We start from the raw sequence: 22,521 nt of genomic DNA on the forward strand, positions 1-22,521 counted from the left end.
AGATGGGATAGCCTACTACACACCTAGGCCATATGGTACTAACCTCATGGGGCCACCATCGTATAGGCAATCCATTGTTAACTGAAACGTAGTTATGCAGTGCATGACTGTAGTTATCATTGAATTTGTATCATTGAATTGTATTTCCCCTAAAATTCACAAGAATAACTATTAGCCCCTATTCTTTTTTATCTGGTTCCCTTCGATCTCTTGATCCTTACCTGTTTATATCCTACCTTTTGAGCACAGATATGAAAGAGTTCCTTTTACTGAAAAGCACTTTCTGGCACTGAAGTCTCCTGGTGGAGCTTTTTCAGAACTACTTTGTGAAAAAACTTGTATGGTGCCTGCTCAAAACAAGCACCCATAAGTATCTGCTAACTACAGGGTTGAATAAGGAATCCAGAGACCCAAGATTATTCTCCCCAACTAATAAATTATTTAAACCAAAATATAACTAACTCAATCAAGTGTGAAGCACTATATCTTTTTTTTTTACAAAGACACAAGTGTCTCTAAGACTCCTTTTGAAAGAATCAACATTTTCAGTGTTCTATGAAATATGAGAAAATATCCATTACAAAAAAGCTTCATCTGCCACTTCTATTTTTGCAAGAACAGGTGTTTGGGACCCTTGTTTAAGTGTCTTGACTCTGAATACAATGAATTGCAATAAGAGTCTCCACAGAAGTGAAGCTGGTAAACACGGGGCCTCTCTCTGGCAGTTATCAAACACAGACCCCACCCAAGCCGAGTGTCAGGACTTACGTTCCTATTTACTGCAGGTAGGTAAACTGAGGTATAAAGAGAAATGAAATTCCTTATCAAGACACTACAAGTCATCAACACAGCCACCACAAGACCATACATTTTTCTTCTGCCTTAAATGTATGCGGCAAGTATGTACTCAAACTTTTTCTCTATCAAAACAACAAAAAGTCCCAAGAACTGAGAGAGAAATCCGTACCTGCTCTGCTGTGAGTAGAGGCTCCTCATTGATACCAGAATCACGTTCACTCTTCTCATTGAACTCTTCCTCTTCTTTCTCATGGATCTGAAGGAGGGGCGGGGGACGGAATTCTGATTGACCATCAGCAGAACTAGGGCTCTCTCTAGTCTCTAGAATAGAGGACCCTGACTGAGAGGCCACTCCGCTCAGCCATTGTGTAAAGGGGGAATCATAAGAGGTGTCCAGAGTTTCATCCTACTGCAAACATACACCTTCCACACGGCATGCCACACCGAGCTAAGCTTGGTCAGAAGAGGGCAATGAGGCATGAGTGGCCAGCACCATTCTGATTCAAAGGGAGCAGCACCGTTCTTTCACCCACAGACAGGTCATCCTTGTGTGAACAAGGAACCTTCTCAGGGTGAGTAATACTGTAACCAACTCCTGCAACAAAGGCACTCCTTATTTATATAGGCAGTTTCAATCAGGGGGTTTGCTCCCAGATTTTACTTTATTAGGCATTTTAAGAGAGGATTGTTCCAGTCCAAATAGTCATGCTTTTAAAACCTGATGAAATGCCATCCTGTTATTGGAATCTAGGCGTGGCGTCATAGCTGATGAAGGAGGTAATGAATCTACATGGGACCTGCCACAGAATAACCTGACCATAAACTAATGGACAAGCTAAACAACAACAACAAAAGTCAAATCATTTGCACGGCGTCTCCAAAATTCCATAATCCCAAGTAAGATTCTAAAAATTCACAACCATCAAGATTCTAGGTGTTAAAGTCCAACGAGGTATTCACAGAAAATCTGGCTTTATTGGCTGTATCACAAATGGCCACAGTCTGGCATTTATGTTCAAATTCTGCACAAGATAAACCACTAAACCACCTAAAAAGCTGTCTATGTCCAGAAGTCTGATTTGAAAGTCATACAGGAGCTGACAGGAAGTGCCCCAGGAAATCTTTCTGCAAAGACACCTCTCATCCAGGAATCCATTTCCCTTGCTCACCAATAGCTTGCATGTTCATCTGCCTTCTCCTGGGGGTTACCTTTGTCTTGTTCTAATAGGAAGCACCCCAGTTCCAATCCAAGCAATCACGTCAGAGGTAGTCTAGCCTCAGAAATTTCTCCTCTTTTCTTCGAGCTCCGCCTTGGCAGACACCCCTAACAAAACACATGATGACCTTCTATCTACGTTTGCTTAAAACCAGGACTATGTCATAAAAAAATTAATCAAATATATCTTAAATGCCATCTGCACTCAGCCTGGATAAGGTGTAGGACAGGGAGACAACTGGATCATTTGAGAGGCCTGTGTGCCAGATGGTGACATCTATTTCTGCTGTTGAACTCATATGCTTGAGTCTCTGCCACGTCTACAAGCTATGGTAATACCTGCTTTCTGCAGCTTCCCTGTGCAGAATGAAACTCCTGGAGCCACAGGTGGTTCACAACTATACTCACATGGCAGACCTTTTTTTTTTTTTTTTTTAATTTCAATCATATGCAGTTTTTTGTTTTGTTTTGTTTTGTTTTTTTAAAGATTTTTTTTTTCCTTTTTCTCCCCAAAGCCCCCCGGTACATAGTTGTATATTCTTCGTTGTGGGTCCTTCTAGTTGTGGCATGTGGGATGCTGCCTCAGTGTGGTTTGATGAGCAGTGCCATGTCCGCGCCCAGGATTCGAACCAACGAAACACTGGGCCACCTGCAGCGGAGCGTGCGAACTTAACCACTCGGCCACGGGGCCAGCCCCAGCAGAACTTTCTTAGGGCCAGAAAGTCTTGTGGTAGAAGTTTGGCTCATATTGGGAAAGAAGTTTTTTGTTTTCTGTTTGAATTATTTTTTTTCTTTTTTTCCTTCTTCTTCTCCCCCAAACTCCCCAGTACATAGTTGTATATTCTAGTTGTGAGTGCCTCTCAACTATGCTATGTGGGACGCCACCTCAGCCTGGCTTGATGAGCGGTGCCATGTCCGTGCCTGGATCCGAACGAACCAGCGAAACCCTGGGCCACCAAAGCGGAGTGCCCAAACTTAACCACTTGGCCATGGGGCCGGCCCCTGAATTATTTTTTATAAGCATCTGACAGCAAGCGTTAGCTTATAACCAGAATATTTTTTGGACAGGAAGTCTATTTTTAAAGTGACACATTTACATTTTCTGAAATGTGGCCAATCTTAGCAGGTTTACCTCACTGACTGTTAATATTGCATCTTTCAACTACACCGTCTCCCTACCCAAGGTCCCTCCTCTGAATGGCAGGCTGAAGGTAGGGAGGGAGCGTTAGGGAAGATCCTCCTTGCTGTTCAAACATTCGTGAACGCGGGAAATGGCAGGAAGGACTCTTAGAGCTTTCTCTCCCCTCCTGCCTCTGTGTCTCTGGCACAAAGCCTACAGATCCGATTTGTCAGGCTCGGGAAAAGAGATCTGAGAGTCAGTCATGAGCTTGTGAAAGTTACTGCGAGCTCCTAGTATTGTGCGAGCTAACCTACCCCATATTTTCTCAGATCTCAGAAGTCTGCCGCTAAAAAATAAAATAAAAGGAGAAGCATACACAAAGTATTCCCCAGAAAGCCCTGACTCCTCTCCTCTTCTTCAGGTGCATTATTCCCTACTCTGCTTTCATCACATCCACCCTGGCTCTGTCTTTTCTCCTCCTTTTCTAGCTTTTGGTTCTGCTTCTCTCATCCTTCTTCACTCTCTAGGCTGGTCCCACATTTTCTCTCAATCCTACCAGACTCTGTTCTTCTCCAATAGCTTCTGTGACTCCTCGACAAGCCCTCTCTCCTTACAAATGTCATTTATAGACTCCCTACCTTCACTTCATTGCCAGGATAATATCTTGTGCAGAGAGTGGAAAGTTGGAAGTGAACTAACAGGGAAAAAGAGAAAGATTTTTGAAAAATGACAGCACTTACGTATATGGATAAGAGTACATGCATATGTGTATGTGTATATTGACATATATATGGATATACACACATATATATAAAGACACACACACATAAACTTATTGTATATGGAAGAATATGTGGATCTCTTATTCCTAATATATGACATAGCATAGAAATTGCCACAGGGAGTTCTATTAGCCTCTTGTGTGGCAATGGGAAGGCTGTAAAAACGGGAAGGCGAAGGCCAAAAGCAATGCAGACACGGTCATTTTGGGCTGAATTTCTTTGTAGACTAAAACTGCAAATTGTTTTCATACTACTGAAGTGAACTACAGTTCTTCCAAGAAGAATCATTCTTCACGTGACCTCTTCCCAGAATTGAGAAACGGAGACCTGGATCCTCCTGCTTTTGGTAAAGGGCGTGCCTTTAGGGCTGTAACATGGTAGCTGAAAGCTTGACAACAAACGCAGAGACCCTTCCCCGGAGCCTCTAACTCTGCTCAATCTTGCTGCACGGTGGTCTGAGCGAGAATTAAAATTACAGCGAGTCCTTATGTACAAGAATGACTATTAACCAGTGTCTTTTGTTAAAGCATTCCAGATGATTCCATTCAAAGGAAAGGGAATTTCTACTGCACAATATTCCACTCCCCCCACCCCAACGATTGTTTCACATGGCTGGTTGCCTTCTTGACCAAAATTAAGACAACAAAGATACATTTTCACCTCCAGTCACAAAGCAGAAAAAAGAAAAAAAATCACTGATGTGTACCCGGCCCAAGAAAGAGCAACTATATCCTTTTACGCCTGTGAACAACCAGGAAACATTCGTGTGGTTAAGTCAATGCCTCTGTATCCCCACAGTGAGACACACCAGGGCACAGCAAAGAGCAAACAGCCAACAGATATTTGTTAAAAGAATTAACGAACAAATGAAAAGGAGAGGACTGAAGGTAGGACTATTGCCCCCTGTGTTCAGTCCCACCTCCACAGACCACTTAGCTGCTAAGCCACCTGGAAAACAGAAGGAGGTAACTTACTGCCCTGGACTTCCATTTCCCCTTGTCCAAGACAACTGCCAGGTGCTATTAATTAAAGTTATAGGGACAAAAGAGACTGTCTTTTACATCATAGTCAGGAAAAGGATAGGTTAATTAATTGAAAAACCCAATAAAAGTGGAGAATTGTGAATAATAACAATAATACATACACATATATATACATACATAGCCCAAGAATATTATTTTGACCCCAAAATATAAATGTACATTTATTTATTCACCAAGCTTTTAATGTAAAGCCAAGTCCTTTTCCTCTATGACAGGCCTCTGAGTAGAGTTTCACATAGTCTTTCTTGTATCATCCACATCACAACACAATTTTTTAAGTGATTTCCTGTTTCTGTTATTTTATAGTAGAAGGAAGGTACATAGGAGACTGAGCACACACACTCATCTCCTCTTTCTCCTGAAGTCCTACTAAAGTGAGAACAAAGGGCTCAAAAAAGAATCCCCAGGGACAAAATAAACTGGGGAGAAGACAACAGCAAAAGAGACGCCAGAAGGCAGACGCTGACCTAGCAGACTAGAGTGAGTTAAACCCTGTGGGAGGAAGCTCTCAAAAGTAAATGGATCCACACTGAAGATGTTGAAAGGCTCAGGAATCAGAGATTTCAGGAGGCAGTGTGAGGTGGGGCTGAAAAGAGAGGGATTTGTCAGGATTTGTCATCAGGAGCAGTTAGACCCGAGATCTCTTCTCCCTTCCCATGTAGAAAGGTAACTGCCATCTTCCCACCATCAAAAGGACTGGAGAGTTCACTCTAGGAAGGATGAACTACGGAGGCCCTGGACTCAGAGACACCAGGCCACCTGAAAGGAGGGGTAAGGGATCTTACCAAAAACAGAGGGATTAAGTAAAAATCTACATACTCACCAGAGCCCCCAGCCTCCTTCCCTGACTAGGCTCCAAGGACACTGGCAGCCAGGCTTATTCTCCTCAAACAAGACATTGGGAGACTCCACTTTGTGGTCAATACCTTTTGGGACACTGCCTAAGAAAAAAGACCTATGGATGCAGTGCCAATATTTGGGGTCTCCAAACAAGATGACCAGGTCCTTATGATCACTCTACAGCGGAGTCCCAGCAGGAGACAAGTTCTGCACCCACAGAAAGAGCTCAGGCTTCTAGCCTCATTCCTAAATGTGAAATATGCCCAAGGATTGTCAGGCATTTGAGGACAATCCCAACATGAAAGACGAGGCTAAAGCAAATATACAGAAAAGGGCAACAAGAAGCAATATTAAAAGCAGAAGGAACTCCTTCCAAGAGACTATCATTACTGCCCTCCAAGGGACAACAGAAAAGAGTGCTTCCCTGAAACATGACCTATTTATTTTAATTAATCAGAAAACAAGAAAGAGCTCTTAGAAGTTAAAAATATGATAGCAAAATTTAGATTTTCAATAGAAGAACTGAAGATAAGATTGAGAAAATCATCCAGAGAGTAAAACAAAATAAGTAGATAGAAAATGGGAGGGGAAAAAAATCAGGAGATTGGTTTAAGTCCAACACTTGAATAAAAGGAATTCTGAAAAGCAAGAACAGAAGAGATGGCCTCTTTCAGCCATGACAGACTAACTATACTGGACCTACCCCTCCTGCTGTGAACAACTACAAATCTGAACAAAATCTATGAGCCGTTTGTTTTCCGTCGCTGGACACAGGCAGTGCAAGGCTGTGATCCTTGAAGGAGGGGGAAAATATGAAATAATGGAAGCTGAGAGAATCTATCACCTGTGGACTTACACTACAAGAAATACTATAGAAAGGTTTTTGGCCTGAAAGGAATTGATGGAAAAACCGGATCTACAGGAAGGAACAGAGAATACCAGAAATGGTAAATATGTGGGTAAATATAAAAAATTATCTTCTTTTTCTTCTTCTCTTGATTTCTTTAAAAGACAACTATCTGTCTAAAGCAACAATAATAACTTTGCGTTGTGGGGTATATAATGTGAATTGACTAAAATATATGACAACAATAGCACAAAGGATGGAGGGAAAAGACAAACGGTTCAAAATGTTTTAGATTGTATGTGAAGTGGCACAATATTAATCCTAAATAGACGATGATAACTCAATAATGCAGAGTGCAATCCCTAGAGTGGCCACTGAAAAAAAGAAAAAGAAGAGCTAAAAATATAGTTAAAAATCCAAAAATCCAATGGAAGAAATAAAGTGGAATACCAAAAAATATTTAATTAACTCGAAAGAAGTTGGGCAAAGTGGAACAGAAGAACAACAACAAAAACAGGGACAAACAGTAATATAAGATGGTACACCTAAATACAAACTATTAACGTTACATTAAACGTTAATGAACTAAATGCTACGCAAATGAACTAAATACAATAAACAAAAAAAGCATAGATAGTCATTGTCAGACTGAATATAAAAGACCCAACTATATGCTACCTATAAAAGACATACTTTAAATATAAAGACACAGACAGATGAAAAGTAAAAGGATCGAAATATATACCTAACCAACCAACAATATGCATAAGAAAATTCTTGTGGCTAAATTCATATCAGATAAAGTACATTTCAAAACAAAGACTATTACCAGAGATAAAGAGGGATATTTCATAATTATAAAATGATCAATTAATTAGGAAGATATAACAATAACAAAAGTGTATGGGGCTGGCCCCATGGCCGAGTGGTTAAGTTCGCGCACTCTGCTGCAGGTGGCCCAGCGTTTCATTAGTTCGAATCCTGGGCACAGACATGACACTGCTCATCAAACCACGCTGAGGCAGCATCCCACATGCCACAACTAGAAGGACCCACAACTAAGAATATACAACTATGTACTGGGGGTCTGTGGGGAGATAAAGGAAAAAAATAAAATCTTTTAAAAAAAAGTGTATGCACCTAATAACAAAGCTTTGAAATATATAAAACAGAAACCAACAGAACTAAGGAAAGAAATAGACAAATCCACAATAATAACTGGAGATTTTAACACTCCTCTTGTAGTAATTGATAGAATAAACTGAGGGAAAAAATCAGTTAGGATATAGGAGAATTTAATAATACTGTAAACCCATTTAATCTACTTGACCTTTATAGAACATTACAACCAACAAGTGGAGAATACACATTCTTTTCTTTTCTTTTCTTTTCTTTTTTTGAGGAAGATTAGCACTGAGCTAACATCTACTGCCAATCCTCCTCTTTTTGCTGAGGAAGACTGGCCCTGAGCTAACATCCGTGTCCATCTTCCTCTACTTTATATGTGGGACGCCTGCCACAGCATGGCTTGACAAGCGGTGCCATGTCCACACCCGGGATTGGAACCGGTGAACCCCAGGCCACCGAAGCGAATGATACACATTCTTTTCGATGGTACATAGTACATTCACTAGGATGCACAACATGCTGGGCCATATATCAGTCTCAATATATTTCAAAAGACTGAATTTGTACAGATCGTGTTCTCTGACAAAATTAAATTAGAAATCAATGACAAAATGACAGCTATAAAATCCCCAAACACTTTGAAATTAAGCAGCATACTTCTAAATAACCCATGAGTCAAAGAAGAAATCACAAGAGAAGATTTTAAAATATTTTGAACTGAATGATAATGAAAACACAGCATATCTAAATTACGGGATTTAGTTAAAGCAATGTTTAAAGGAAATTTTATTGTTTTAAGATGCTTATGTTATTGTTATGGTCTAAATGAATGTGTCTCCCCAAAATTCATAGGTTGAAGTCTTAACGCCCAATATGATGGTATTAGGAGGTGTGGCCTTGGAGGTGCTTAGGTCATGAGGGTGGAGCCCTCATGAAGAGGCTGCACAGAGCTCCTGAGCCCCCATGTACCATGTGAGGACACAGCCAGAAGTTGAAAATCTGCAAGCTGTCTTCTGGCTTGGAACTCCATACTGGTTCCCGGATTTTAGACTTCCAGGCTCTATAACTGTGAGAAATACATTTCTGTTGTTTACACGCTACCTAGTCTGTGGTATTTTTTTATAGCAGTCCAAATAGACTAAGAGAGTTATTTTTTTTAAAAGTCTAAAATATGATCTAAGCTCCCATCTTAAGAAGCTTTAAAAAATGAAGGGTGAAGTAAACTCTAGTAAGCACAAGAAAGGTAACAATAAAATTAAGGGAAGAAATCAATAAACTAGAAAATAAACAAATGATAGAGAAAAAAAGAAACCAAAATTAGTTCTCCAGAAAGATTAATAAAAGTGATAAACCCATACATAGACTGACGAGAGAGAAGGGTGAGGGAGAGCAAGAGGAGAGAGAAAGCACAAATTAACAATATCAGTAATAAAAAGGAGACATCACTACATATTTTATCAGCATCAAAAAGAATAAGAGAATATTATAAACAACTTTGTCGTCAATACATTCAATGACTTAGATCAAATGAACGAATTCCTTGAAAACACAATTTATCAAAACCATCTCGGGAAGAAACAGAAAATCTGAATAGCCCTGTCCTATTAAAGAAATTGAATCTGTAATCAAAAACCTTCCATGGAGAAAACCATTGTTCCAGATGGTTTCACTGGTATAGTCTATCAAGCATTTAAGGAAGAAATAATATCAATCTAATACAAACTCTTTCAGAAAATAGGGGAAGAAAAATTCTCAATTCATTTTATGACCTTACAAGAAAAGACAATTATAGAAAAAGATTGCTCATGAACACAGATGCAAAAATCTTTAATAAATATTAGCAAATCAAATTCCACATTATACAAAAAAGACAGTATATCATGACTAAGTGGGGTATATCTTAAGAATGAAAGGTTGACTTAATAACTTGAAAATCAATTAGTGTAATTCACCACATTAACATAATAAATTTATCCACAGATTTAACACAATCACAGTTGAATTTACAGCAAGCTTTTTTGTAGAAATTGATCGACTGATCCCAAAATTTATATGGAAATTCAAAGGATCTGAAATAGCCAAAACAACTTTGAAAAAAAGAACAAAGTTGGAAGACTTATACCACTTTATATCAAAACTGGTTATAAAGCTAGGGTAATCAATGCAGCCTGGTACTGGCATAAAGAGAGACAGATACATCAATGAAACAGAATAGAGAATTCAGAAATAGATCCATACATATATGGTCAATTGATTTTCAACAACAGTGCCAAGACAATTTAATAGGGAAAGGATATTTCCAAAGAATAGCACTGGAACACTGGATAGCCACATAAACAAAACCTAACCTTAACCCTAACCTCACACCATGTACAGAAACTAACTTGAAATGGATCATAAACCATATAAGAGCTAAAACTATAAAACTTCTAGAAGACTTAAGAAAGAAATCTTAGTGATCCTGGGTTTGGTGATTTCTTAAATACAACACAAGAAATACAAACCATAAAAAGAAAATAAATCAGTAAGTTGGACTTCATCACATTTAAAAAACATTTGATCTTCAACAGATAATGTCAGGAAAGTTAAAAAGCAATCCATAGACAAGAAGAAAATATTCGTAAAACATATGTCACATGAAGGACTTATATCTAGAATATATGTGTTAAATTAATTAAACAAGGAGGTCATTAGACTGAGGTGGCTCTAATGCCTCAGTAGCCTACTAAGAGAACCAAAAGCTAAGCCTCTAATGCCTCAAGGTTAAGAATTCAAACCAAAGGACAATCAATCACAAACAGCCAGCTAGGGTTTCCCAAATAACACAACTGCTTAAACTATAGCCAATCAATTAATTTCCTTGCTTTGCTTCTGTCTCTTCTCTTAAAAGTCTTTCCTCTGGCTGCTGTAGGTGGAGTGTTCCCAACCACTTCCAGTTTGGCTCTGCCCAATTCAAACTGATTTTTGCTCAAATAAACTCTTAAAAATTAATATGCCTCAGTTTATCTTTTAACAGAAGGAACTCTTACAACTCAATAAGAATACAAACAACCCATTACAAAAATGGGCAAAAGATTTGAACAGGCACTTCACCAAAGAAGAAACACAGGTTGTAAATAAGAACCTGAAAAGATGCTCAATATCATATGTCACTAGGGAAATGCAAATTAAAACCAAAATAAGATACTACTATACACCTACTAGAATGTCTAAAATTACAAAGACTGTCCATAACAAGTGTTGGTGAAGAACTGGAATAATGGGAGCTCTCAAACTGGAAAACAGTTTGGCAGTTCCTTAAACATTGAAACACCTACTTACCATATGACCCAGACATTTCACTCAGAGGTTTTTACCCAAGAGAAATGGAGACATATGTCCACAAAAAACTTACACAAGAATATTCTTAGTAGCTTTATTTGCAATATTAAAAAACTGAAAACAACTCAATGTCCATCAACAAGTGAATGAATAAGCAAATTATGGTATATTCATATAATGGAACACTACCCAGTCATAAAAAAGGAATATACTGTTGATACATGCCATAAGATGGATGAATGTCTAAATAATTATATTGGGTTTAAAAAGCCAGACCAAAAAGAGTACATGTTGCTTGTTTCCATTTGTACAAAATTCTAGAAAAAGCAAACTAATCTACAGCGACAGAAAGCAGGTGAGTTGTTGCCTAGAGATTAAGGACTGAGACAGAGGAGGGATGGACATGTTCAATATCTTGACTGTGGTGATGGTTTCACAAATGTACACATTAACATAATAAAAGAGAAAACTATATGATCATCTCAACAGAGGCAGACAACAGAAATAATTAATCTTCAGAGAAATAACACAAGAAAACACGCCACAATTTAAAGTCATGAGCTTCCAGGTTGAAAGGACTCGCTGAGTGTAATGTATAATGAGTGAAAAAAAAAAAACTTACTATAAGCCACATTACTGTAAATTTCAAATGAGAAAGGAAAAAGAGAATATCCTAAAAGCTTCTAGAGGGAACTGAAAGAGGGTCACATATAAAAGATGGAATCAGAATGGATTTTGGGCTTCTCAATAGCAACTGAAAGCTAAAAGACAAGAGAACAATGCCTTCAGAATTCTGAGTAAAAAGTTTTTGCAACCTAGCATAGTCAAACTCTCAATCAAGTATATGACAAGGGAATAAAGACATTCCATAGATTCTAAAAAACATATTCCTCTGTACCTTTTCTGAAGAGTACACTGAATTTTTTTTCACCAAAACAAGGGAATATATTCAGAAAGAGAAAAATATGGCAGTCAGAGGGCAAGAGAGAGGCAAGAATCCCCAGGATGAAGGTGAAGGAAATTCCCAGGACAACAGCTGTGCGCCAGATCTAGACTACACCTACACTAGTTTATAACATAAAGATGGAAGTACTAGTTTAGATATTTTCAAGGGAAAAAAAACCCCGAATTGATAGAATATCATTTTTTTTAATTTTTAAAAAATTTTTTCAGGGAAAGATTCGCCCTGAAATTGGCATCTGTTGCCCATCTTCCTCTTTTTTTTTCTCCCCAAAGCCCCAGTGCATGGTTGTATATCTTAGTAGTAAGTCCTTCTAGTTCTTCTATGTGAGCCACCACCACAGCATGGCTACTGACAGACAGGTGGTGTGGTTCCAGGACTGGGAAACAAACCCGGGCCCCTGAAGTGGTACGAGTGCTGAACTTTAACCACTAGACTATCAGGGCTGGCTCTGACTTTTTTTAACAACGTTGTGAGATCCACAACTCACTCAGAGTTTGGGGCTGAACTAACGACAGATATATGGGAAACTAAGCAAATGAAAAAACAATGCAGTTCTTCACCCCAGGTTAAACAAAAAGATGTATAAAAGAAGAAATATTCTTATAGAACACTACATGATTCAGCAATAAATAGTATTTACATAGTTATAACAGTGTATATATTTAATTTTGTTTTAACCATAAAGGGTGACAACCTCATATTAGAAGAGAAAGATTAAGTGTTAGTATTTGACGTGGTGTAAAAGAATTAAATCTTATCTTCCATAATACAAAGTGACCAGATAACAGCCAAACCTGTTAATTTTAAATAATCAAAGAAATAGCATTATAAATGTGTTATTTAGAATATGTGCCAAAAGAAATGCTAAAAGAAATACAAGTGGTTGCCTCTGTGTAGTAAAGAAAGACAAGTTGGGGGGCTGCTGTTTTTTTTCTTTCAAATCTGATACTATTTTTGAAGTATTATTTGACTTTTAAAACTTTGTACATGGGTTACTCTGATTTTAAAAAAGCAAAAATGACCCTCTTTGCAGTCATAATTCAATAGTTTCTATCATATTTAATTAAATTACTTTGTTACAGTCACAAGGACAAGCATGAACAGGCTGGGAACAAACACAACTGATTCTTGGCGGTGAACCACTTAGGTAGAAGAGATGAGAGGGCTTGCTCGAGAGAAGCCTGCCAGCTGTGGGCATTCAGCGTGCCAAGGCATTCGGTCAGAGTGTTTTACCGAAGGAATACTGAGTGCTGGTTAATCTAGCAAGTTGTTGAAACCGAGGTCAGTTAAAAGAGCTTCCGTAATGAATCCAGATAATAAAGAAGGCTGAAATAAAACAGCCTTAATCCATCCACTTTTGCTACCCTGTCCTTTTCCCATAGGTTAGATGGAAGAAATTTTACAAGGAGCAGAGGTCAAGATCATCCTTCTCAGGGTCATTCAATTTGCCCTGAAATATTAACCCTCTTGAGGGAAATCTGCAAATGAGGATAAATTGGAGTCCTTTTGAAGGGCAGGCTATCTTATATATCCTTTGACTTAATCCTCAAAATGAGTTGGAAAGGTGGCAAAAGAGATAACAAAGCAAAATCTGGTTTTTGGACCATGATGGACCTGATTTAATTCCATTATTGCCTGCTTCTCCTTTGCATTTTTGGAAATTACCAAACACCATACACAGAAGCATTGCAAGAGAAAATAAGCAGTCAAGAGTTTAAAACAGGACCTGAGACACAGCCTCCTACATCTATGCTGAGTAGTCCTGTAGCAAATCTATTAGTCTCAAAGTCACCACCTTACCTGCCCAGTCAGTGAAGCCTTGAGATTGTGAGTATTCTGGATTGCGAATTATTAGAAGCATTAAGAAGGATATGCTAAAAGGTGGCTACCTTTTCAACAAATCAGCCAACTGCTGGTCTCTTTGCTGTGCTATTTTGGGCAGTGATCTGCAGAAATATCGCCCAGTAAGGGACATCAGTCCTTTGCTCTTTTACCTGGACTCGATTCTAGAGCCCCGGGAAGATTAGATCCACCGCCCTCCCTCATTTGCTGAGCCCACGGCGCTGTGACAGCCCTTCCTGATAAGAAATCGTCAAACTGCCTTTACAGCTGAAACCAGAAAACCAAGCAAGGCAGAAACTGGCTTTTAGCACGGACAGAGCCATTAAACGATTCACCTTTCTACCTGTAGATTCAGCCAGGAGGGGCAATTTGGATCTTCTGAAAGCTCACTCCCCATAGCCTCTGTAGCTCAACGCAAAATAAGCATTCTCTTTATTTTTTCAGATGCCCTTAGGCTCCCTTCTTCTTTGGCATCAGTAACCACAGAATGTGACTCAGGTCCAGCCACATAAAATGTCTCGTTGGTTGAGTTTCATAAAGAATTCCTCCCCATTGTGTGGCCACTGCACTAATATCTGGGCCCCAATTCTGGCCATTAGCCAGCGTCTGAACTTGCCACAGATCTGTCAGCACTTGCTCTCATCACAGTTCATCTAATAGGAAAACTTCATTTTTTTAACTATCATTATTCTAACACAAAAGAAACCTGTGATAGTCACGCTGCTCCTCTTACTTCAGACCACCTCATTCTGCTTGTTGTAGTACACGGATCATCAACAGGGGCTATCTGCACTTACACTTTTCACAGATAATCATTCCCATCACCTTATGTACACTGGATGCCCCCCCCACATCTTATTTTTCACCTCCTCCACAACTCCTATCTCCTCAGCAATGATTTTGAGGTATTGCTGAGCTTCATTACATAATGGGGAAGACTGTTGAGTTACTGAATGTTTTTCTAACTGGAATCCACATCTTCTCAAGCTCTATTAAGCAGTGGGCCCCAGAGAGGTACCTCAGTGTCAGAGCTGTTGCCATTCAGAGCCTCGATGTTTGGGTCTCTCCAGTCTTCTGAGAGTGAAGGGATGTAATTGTCTGTCAGAGCATCCCAAACCCTGTAAACAAAGAGAAGCTCTCATTAGCACACATCTGTGGCCGAGCCCCGCCTGGAGGAAGGAAGAGCTGGGCCAGGGGAGGAGAGAGGCTTCTGTGTGTGCCAGGCTGAGATCATCTGCCTTCCAGTATGCAGGAGCAAGGCAGCTTAAAAACTGAATTGGAGTCACTGCGAAGAGAGAAAGAACCAAGAGAATGGACCCTGGCCAGGAGCTTGGCATGAAAGGTGTTTGCTTAAGAGAAGAGGAATTTCTCACCCTTGAGACACAAATGGTAAAGTCTAAGATCAAACCACCTCTAGCAATAAATAAATTTGCATCTGAAAATAAATCTGCCCCTCAACGAAATAGTTCATGTCTCACGGACCTAAGAGTTAGAGAGAGAGGGATAGATCTAGGCAGATCCTCTGGCTGAATCTCCTTACGATTAGGGACATCATCTAGTTTACATGCATTTCAGTTCCAGAGGCCTGCAATCTAAATGGTCAAGAATTAACTCTCTGACATCTAATCTAGGTAAGGGGATAATGCCGATAATGTTAATGCTTACTTATTACTCCAAATGTTCTAGCGAGCCCATGAGTGGCACAATCCTGCCTTCTAGCAATGCAGAGTCTGAGGGTGCCATGCCTCCACCATGGACACTCTAAGGCAAATACATGAAAGAACCCAATAAATACACTCTGTCCATATGATTAGTTTTTAGTGGGGGAAAATGAGGCTCCCTTTATTACATTTCTTTTTAAAATTCTGATGTGTACATTATAAGAGTTTTCTACACCTCTTGTCAGTTATTTGTTTCACAAAGATTTCTTTGGGGGAACAAAAGGGGAGTGAGTTGGGGAAAATCCTGAAGTCACAAACTCTTACTCACAAGAAAATTAATAAATTAGTCAACACTAAGAGATTAATGTCAATCAGTAAACCAAGTTCCTGAAGTAATGCCGCCTATGGAAGCCAGCGACACTTGAGCTAATAGTAGATAAAGATAAATGAGGGCTCTATGCCATCTCCTTCAGGTGCCTATGCATGTCAAACATAAGTGATAACTATGAAACCAAAATGTAAGAAGGTAAATTTTCTTGAGATATACAAATATAAGGAAATAGCCATTTAAAAATAAGCAAATATGCATACATATGGATCAAATTCAAGACATGATAAAATATGGTGTAAGATGCTAAAAAGATAAGTGCAAATTATATACACACACACACAAACACACCAAAGCACAGTCACTTGAAATCAGACACAAAATGAGGGAGGGGAGTGCTTTTAACATATATTAAATCAGGAATGATATATGACATACAGGTGTATAAGCAAAGAGATTTCCTACTGCACAATGCATACAATTGGTGATGAAACAACTTAAAGGAACTCAAGAAAACACAATTTAACGGCAGTGCTTGGGTTATTCACTTATTCATTATTTTCCTACAATTACAAGAAAGCACTTAGAGAAAACTCATCAAGTGTCCATTAGATCTCGATTCAGCAGGATTTCAGAGTCTACTTCTTAAACATGGGTGATAATACGACCTCCATCGGGCGCTATTAGAGCTTCATTAATCCAGTCTAATTCTAAATCCAAGTCTCATTAGCATCCCAAAGCCCAGAGGCAAATACGATTTGCTCTCTCCGAGACAAAACTCCAAGCACCACATCCTCTAGAAAAGCCAAAAGTGGACAACTCCTCCTTACATTGCTGCATTGCATTCGCTGCTGAGAGAATGAGCAACACGCACGCAGGCACTGACCTTCGGATTTGTCCCTGCAGCAAGTGCCTGGAAAAAGTAAGTTGAGCAAAGCCTGAACCAGGCAGGAGCCTTTTGTACCTCTCCTAGGCAGAACGGAAGCTGGGACCTTTAATGGACAGCACACTTTCCGATGACCTTGAAACTGTTTAATCATTAAAGCGACAACTGGGCACCCTCTCAAATTATTTAAGGAGCAGCAACTTTTCTCATCTGAGCCCTCACTGACATACTCTGGATTTCATCCTCTAATTCAAGTTTTTAGTAACAATTTCCTAAAACTTTATCTCCTCAGGATTTCAAGCCATCCTCATTCTTTCATATTTTGTCCAGATTTTCTTTTTCCTTTCTGACATACTTGTTATCCTTTGAGGTTCATAAACAACCTTTAAGACAGAGCGACTCTCATCTCTTCATAATCACTTGCATCCTCTTCCTATACTTATTCGGTGCCCATTTAACGATAATAACAAGAGCAGTCAACACTGCTGAGCACTCACTATAAGCCAGGTATTATTCTTTTTTTTGAGGAAGATTAGCCCTGAGCTAACATCTGCTGCCAATCCTCCTCTTTTTACTGAGGAAGACTGGCCCTGAGCTAACATCTGTGCCCATTTTCCTTTACTTTATATGTGGGATGCCTACCACAGCATGGCATGCCAAGTGGTGTTGTGTCCGCACCAGGGATCCGAACCAGGGAACCCCGGGCCGCTGAAGCGGAAGGTGTGAACTTAACCGCTGCGCCACGGGGCCGGCCCCTGCCAGGTACTATTCTAAATTCTTTATGTGGATTATTTCATTCCTTTCTCACAACTCTATAAGGCAGATACTAATGAGAAAAAAATGGAAACATAGAGAAGTTAATTAACGAGTCCAAGTTCACACAGCCAGTAATGATGGAGGTGGGATTTGAACCCAGGCAATACAGCTACAGAGCCTATAATCCCAACCACTTAACTATTCCAATTCTTTATGAATTTTATGATTGCCATTGGCGTGGGCATCAAAACAATATACCAAGCTCCAAATCACAACCTAGAACAGGAGTTCAGAAACAGAACAGGCTCTGCGTGAAAACTCCGTAACTACATTATTCTGGACATTGGGCTTCATTAATCTACAAAAGGAGGAGAGGCGGGAGCAGCAGGGGTGCACGACTGCTTTCGGTCTAGATCTCCAGCCCAGGGAGGGGAAACGGAAGGCAAAGGCAGAACACTGGCAGGCAGGCAGCCACAGGAACGAAGAGCTGGTGGTGGGAGGGAAAACACAAAGCTTTCTGTGAGGAAGAGAATGGAAAGAGCTTTTCTCCCAGAGAGGCCATCCATCCCATCATAAGGAGGGGCCTTGCGAATGGCTATATTTCCTTTTATAAGTACCCCAGGTGGAAGAGGTAAAATTCCACTTCCCTGAGAAGCCTCCTGCTGTTTACTCTTATCTTGGGGGAAGGAGACTTTGAAAGCTACCTACTACATCTTTTATCAAAGAAATAAGATTAAACAAATTGCCTCAATTCCTGTCGCTATGCTGCCATGGCACCTGAGATTCAGTTAGCTCTCTCAGTTCCTATAATAACAGAAAAGGCTTTTCAGGTACACATTTTACAGCTCGGGCTGAAATGCCCATAGCATTGACTAAACTATCTTTCACAGTGGAGGGCTAGGGATTTTGAAAAGGATGCTGGCAGATGCTGCAGATAGAATGGATTGTGACAAGACACATAGACAAAAAATCTGGGTCTGGAACTGGCAACATAGCCATCAAGACTACGTTAATCCTGCTACACACACACATACACACACACACATACACACACACACATACACACACACAACTCTCTATACCTATTCCTGACAATATGCAATATGGTAGACAGCTTACAGGGCTTATTAGAATTCCAACTTGGTAACATTTCCCTTAATCTCTTCTAGGCTGGTTACTGCCCTTGTCCACTGTTTTGTGTCCTGTTATGCCAATATCCACACTAGATGTGTGTTAACATGAGTACACTTTTGCAGCTAATACTTAGGAATTAGGAATTATTAGCACATTAACAACTTTGAACAACTTTTTAGATTCTTTCAAATTCTTAAATAGAATCAACACTATCTCTACCTTCTATATGGGGAAACTGAACCTCTAAGCAGAGAATTAACTTTCCTAAAAATCAGTTATCTGTCGGCTTTCCCTGTCTGATTATTTGGTACTTACTTGTCTCTAACTTAAACTATGGTTGAGTACAGGTGGTATATTTATTATGTGGACTTGATTGTTTTTCTTTTCTTTTCATTTATTATTATTATTATTTTGAGGAAGATTAGCCCTGATCTAACATCTGCTGCCAATCCTCCTCTTTTTTGCTGAGGAAGACCAGCCCTGAGCTAACACCCATGCCCATCTTCCTCTACTTTCTATGTGGCATGCCAGCCACAGCATGGCTTGACAAGTCGTGCGTAGGTCTGCATCCGGGATCTGAACTGGCGAACCCCAGGCTGCTGAAGCAGAACGTGCAAACTTAACTGCTGTGCCACCGGGCCGACCCCTATGTGGACTTGAATTTTAACATCACCTTTACTCCAATAATTCTATTTGAAGAACAGGAAACTATCATTGCTCTCACATGTCTGGCCCTCTGTCTCCAGGGTACTACTGGTAAGAGGGCTGCTAGGGGCCCCAGTGAGGCAGGAGATGGGGTGAGGACTGTCCATTTTCATTTTATAATGTCCCTAAGAAGCTCTGGCCTCCAGGTCTGATCATGCTTTGTTCAATGACAAAGGAAAAGGTGATCACACATATGCAAAGAAGAGATTCTGGAATATTTTCTAAATTTAAAGACAGCAAACATATATTCAAATTTGGCTCCGTTTTAATGCCTAGAACTTCCACACCCTGATAAATTAGAGATACGTTGACATTTCAGCCAATTTCCCAATAACCAAATAGTTCCAAATGAGAACTAAAGAAATAAGAACTTTGAAGGGCATCACTGCGCTTGTTTTACGATTTGTGCTATCTTTAAGGAGGTTAGTTTGACCAAGAATTTCATTGCTGTCATTTTAAGCTTCTATTACTTTGCTCTAACCCACCCAAAACACTTTCAATTCATTTGTGGATGAAATATCCCTCTAAATAGTAAACCTAAGCAAGTTTATTACAAGCTATGTTCAGGAGAATCACAACCAGGTTAGATATTAAATTATTTTTTTCCTTTACCTCATCACAATTTTACAGTTGAATTATCTGGATAGGTGTCTATAAAACAAAGTGTGTAATTTAATTCTAATTTTTATTTTAAGTTATAAAGCTTTAGATACACTGAATGCCTAGAAAGCACAGTGTCAATTTCTCTCTTCCCAGATTCCTCCAAATCATACTTTGTCTCTAACGTATTATTCAACCTTTGGTCTTTCAGCTGAGGTAGTCAATGAGGCAGGCCAGTCAGAAAAATCAGGGTGAGACCAATAATCCCACATGATGGTAATTCACATTGAGTGGCCTCTGCTAATGTGCTAAAAGAGAATAAGAACTTGCTCACTGGGCCTTCATCCTTAATGAAGCAGAAGAGGGGGTAAGTATGGGAGAAATGATTTCTTGGAAGCAAAAGGAACTGGACACATCTTAAAATGTTATTTTCAGAGCACAGCTTGCGTGAGGTACGAAATTAGGTTCTTGCAAGTCCTTAGCTCCGCTTCATCAAGATTGAGCTCTGGAGGTTTCAAAGATGAGGACCCGTGCAGTCAACTAGAGTTAAGTGACTAGCCCAAGGTCACACAGCAAGTTAGCGAGAACATGAAAATTAGAATTCATAGTCTTTGTATTTCTAGTTCATTGCACCAGGCAATGAACTAAAGTGAAAAAATACTCTATATAATAAAGCCCCAGAGCCATTCTTTTTTGACTTAAAGGAGTTGACCAAATTATAACAAGCTCAGAATCTGAAAAGAATTAGTTTGAAACTTAAAATTGAATTGAAACATACAGCCCACAGTTAAAGTACTGGTTACCAGAGTGAAATGTTCTCTATGATCGTGCCTTCAGGCTCGCATTAATTAAAGAGAAAGAAGGAAATGGTGTGGGTCTTGAAATACATTACATGTACTTATGAGGTTAGCTATTATTGCTCATCCAATTCATTCAATATTTCATTCAAAAAATATTGCTTGATCACTTCTTACACACCAAGCTCTGTCCTAGACAGTGAGGATATAAGAGTGAGACAGACAGATACAAAGCCCAGTATTCACAGAGATAGAGTCTTAGTAGTCTTCAAACAAGCCGCTATCTCCCAAATATGGTCAGATTCAATCCTCTGTGACACACCTACCCCACTTAATTTACGGTCAATTCTTCCCACTCGAGTCTGTAAAAAGAGAAACCAAAAGCACAGTTGCTCGAGACTTCCATGATCAACCATTTGACATTTCTTGTGTGATTCCTGAAGACCAATTGATGCATATTTTCTCTCTCTAATTCATGCCTACTTTTACTGAATTCCCAAAACACCCTCCTTTAATTTATGTAACAAATTACCCCCTTCTTCTCTTTCTAGTCCTTTCTCAAACAGCACTTTTCTCAAATCCCTTTTCTTGACTACTGTTGAGACTAGTAAGTGACACAGGGAATCTGAAGACTCAAAAGCCACCTCACCTAGTTATCACCCTTAGTTTGTCCAGGGTAATCTCCTGGGATTTCAGTTCAATTTGTATGCTCTCTTATTGGGACATAGCTTAACATTTGCAGATAATTTTCCAGTCCTGGGGGGCTGTAAACAATTTGGAGATTTTTATAATTCTGGTGTTTCTTGAAGCAAATTGTTCCAATGACATAGATTCCTCCATCACAGTTAATTTTTTTTCTGGTCCTTATTTCTAACACCTGGGTGGATGACCACTGATATAAAAAAAAGCTGAAAATAGACCCCCAAATTTACCATGATGCTGAAATTCTATTTTGCATCTAGGAAAACTGTTCTATTTCCTAAAAATCCTTTAAGGTTTTGATTTTAAGAGAGCGCTACAGGTAACTGTAAAGCGACATAACAGAACAGTGTCGGCAGTTACCAGGGCACTGCCCACTGACGGAAAAAGGTAAGTAACATGCCATGAACCCAGAGACAAAAACTAGGTCTATGTCAACGAGCCCCAGACTACAGGGTTCTTGTCTGACGCAGAAGAGGGCAATTAAGACTTCTTACTCCTCATCCTGCAGGGTCTCTTCCTCCTCTTGGATCTGGAACTGGTTCTTCACCGGAGCTAAATTCTCGGTCTTGGCATTGTAGTTCCGAAAGCAGACATTGAGCTTCTCATCAAATTCATTCACGAGGTCTTCCATGGACTTGAAGCTGATTATTTCAGAAGAAAAATTCTCAAGCTCAGAGAGGGAGGGGTCCTCTAGATGGTGGGGAGATGAGCCATAGAGACACTGCGGCTTCTCCTCCAGATCCTCTGAGCAGCAGGGCCGAAGGTCCTCAAACTCTTCATCCAAACTCACCAGTGGCGCCTCCATTCTTGTACAACAATAGAACAATAGCAACTTTCAGGATTCACTTATCTGGAAGAAATGAAGAAGGAAATGTGAGTGTGGACTGGGCTTTTGTGTCAGCTCTGCTGAGGAACCATAATTACACATTCCATTAGTCTGTATCCCTCTAAACACAAAGATTCCTCTTTACTGCATCCATTGCTCCTGCACTTCTCCACTGTTATCCACTTAAGGAGTTCAAATATGGTCGTCGGCATGAATGATACTAAC

General features: G+C 39.7%; 1 protein-coding gene across 2 annotated transcripts in view; it reads right to left on the bottom strand.

The window, feature by feature from the left end:
- Window positions 1–22,521, bottom strand: part of FEZ1 (fasciculation and elongation protein zeta 1) — a 41,330-nt gene that overhangs the window by 13,096 nt on the left and 5,713 nt on the right. Inside the window, exons 2-4 of one of the 2 annotated variants that reach the window (XM_008529344.2) lie at window positions 21,965–22,320; window positions 14,920–15,019; window positions 968–1,054 (exon numbers count right to left, since the gene is read on the bottom strand). In XM_008529344.2, coding sequence (XP_008527566.1) covers window positions 968–1,054; window positions 14,920–15,019; window positions 21,965–22,275 — 498 coding nt within the window. In that variant the 5' untranslated portion in view covers window positions 22,276–22,320. The remainder of the gene's footprint in view (window positions 1–967; window positions 1,055–14,919; window positions 15,020–21,964; window positions 22,321–22,521) is intronic. The other variant, XM_008529345.2, reaches the window with a different exon arrangement.

This window comes from Equus przewalskii, chromosome 6 (assembly GCF_037783145.1).
Source record: "Equus przewalskii isolate Varuska chromosome 6, EquPr2, whole genome shotgun sequence".
NCBI lineage: Eukaryota > Metazoa > Chordata > Mammalia > Perissodactyla > Equidae > Equus > Equus przewalskii.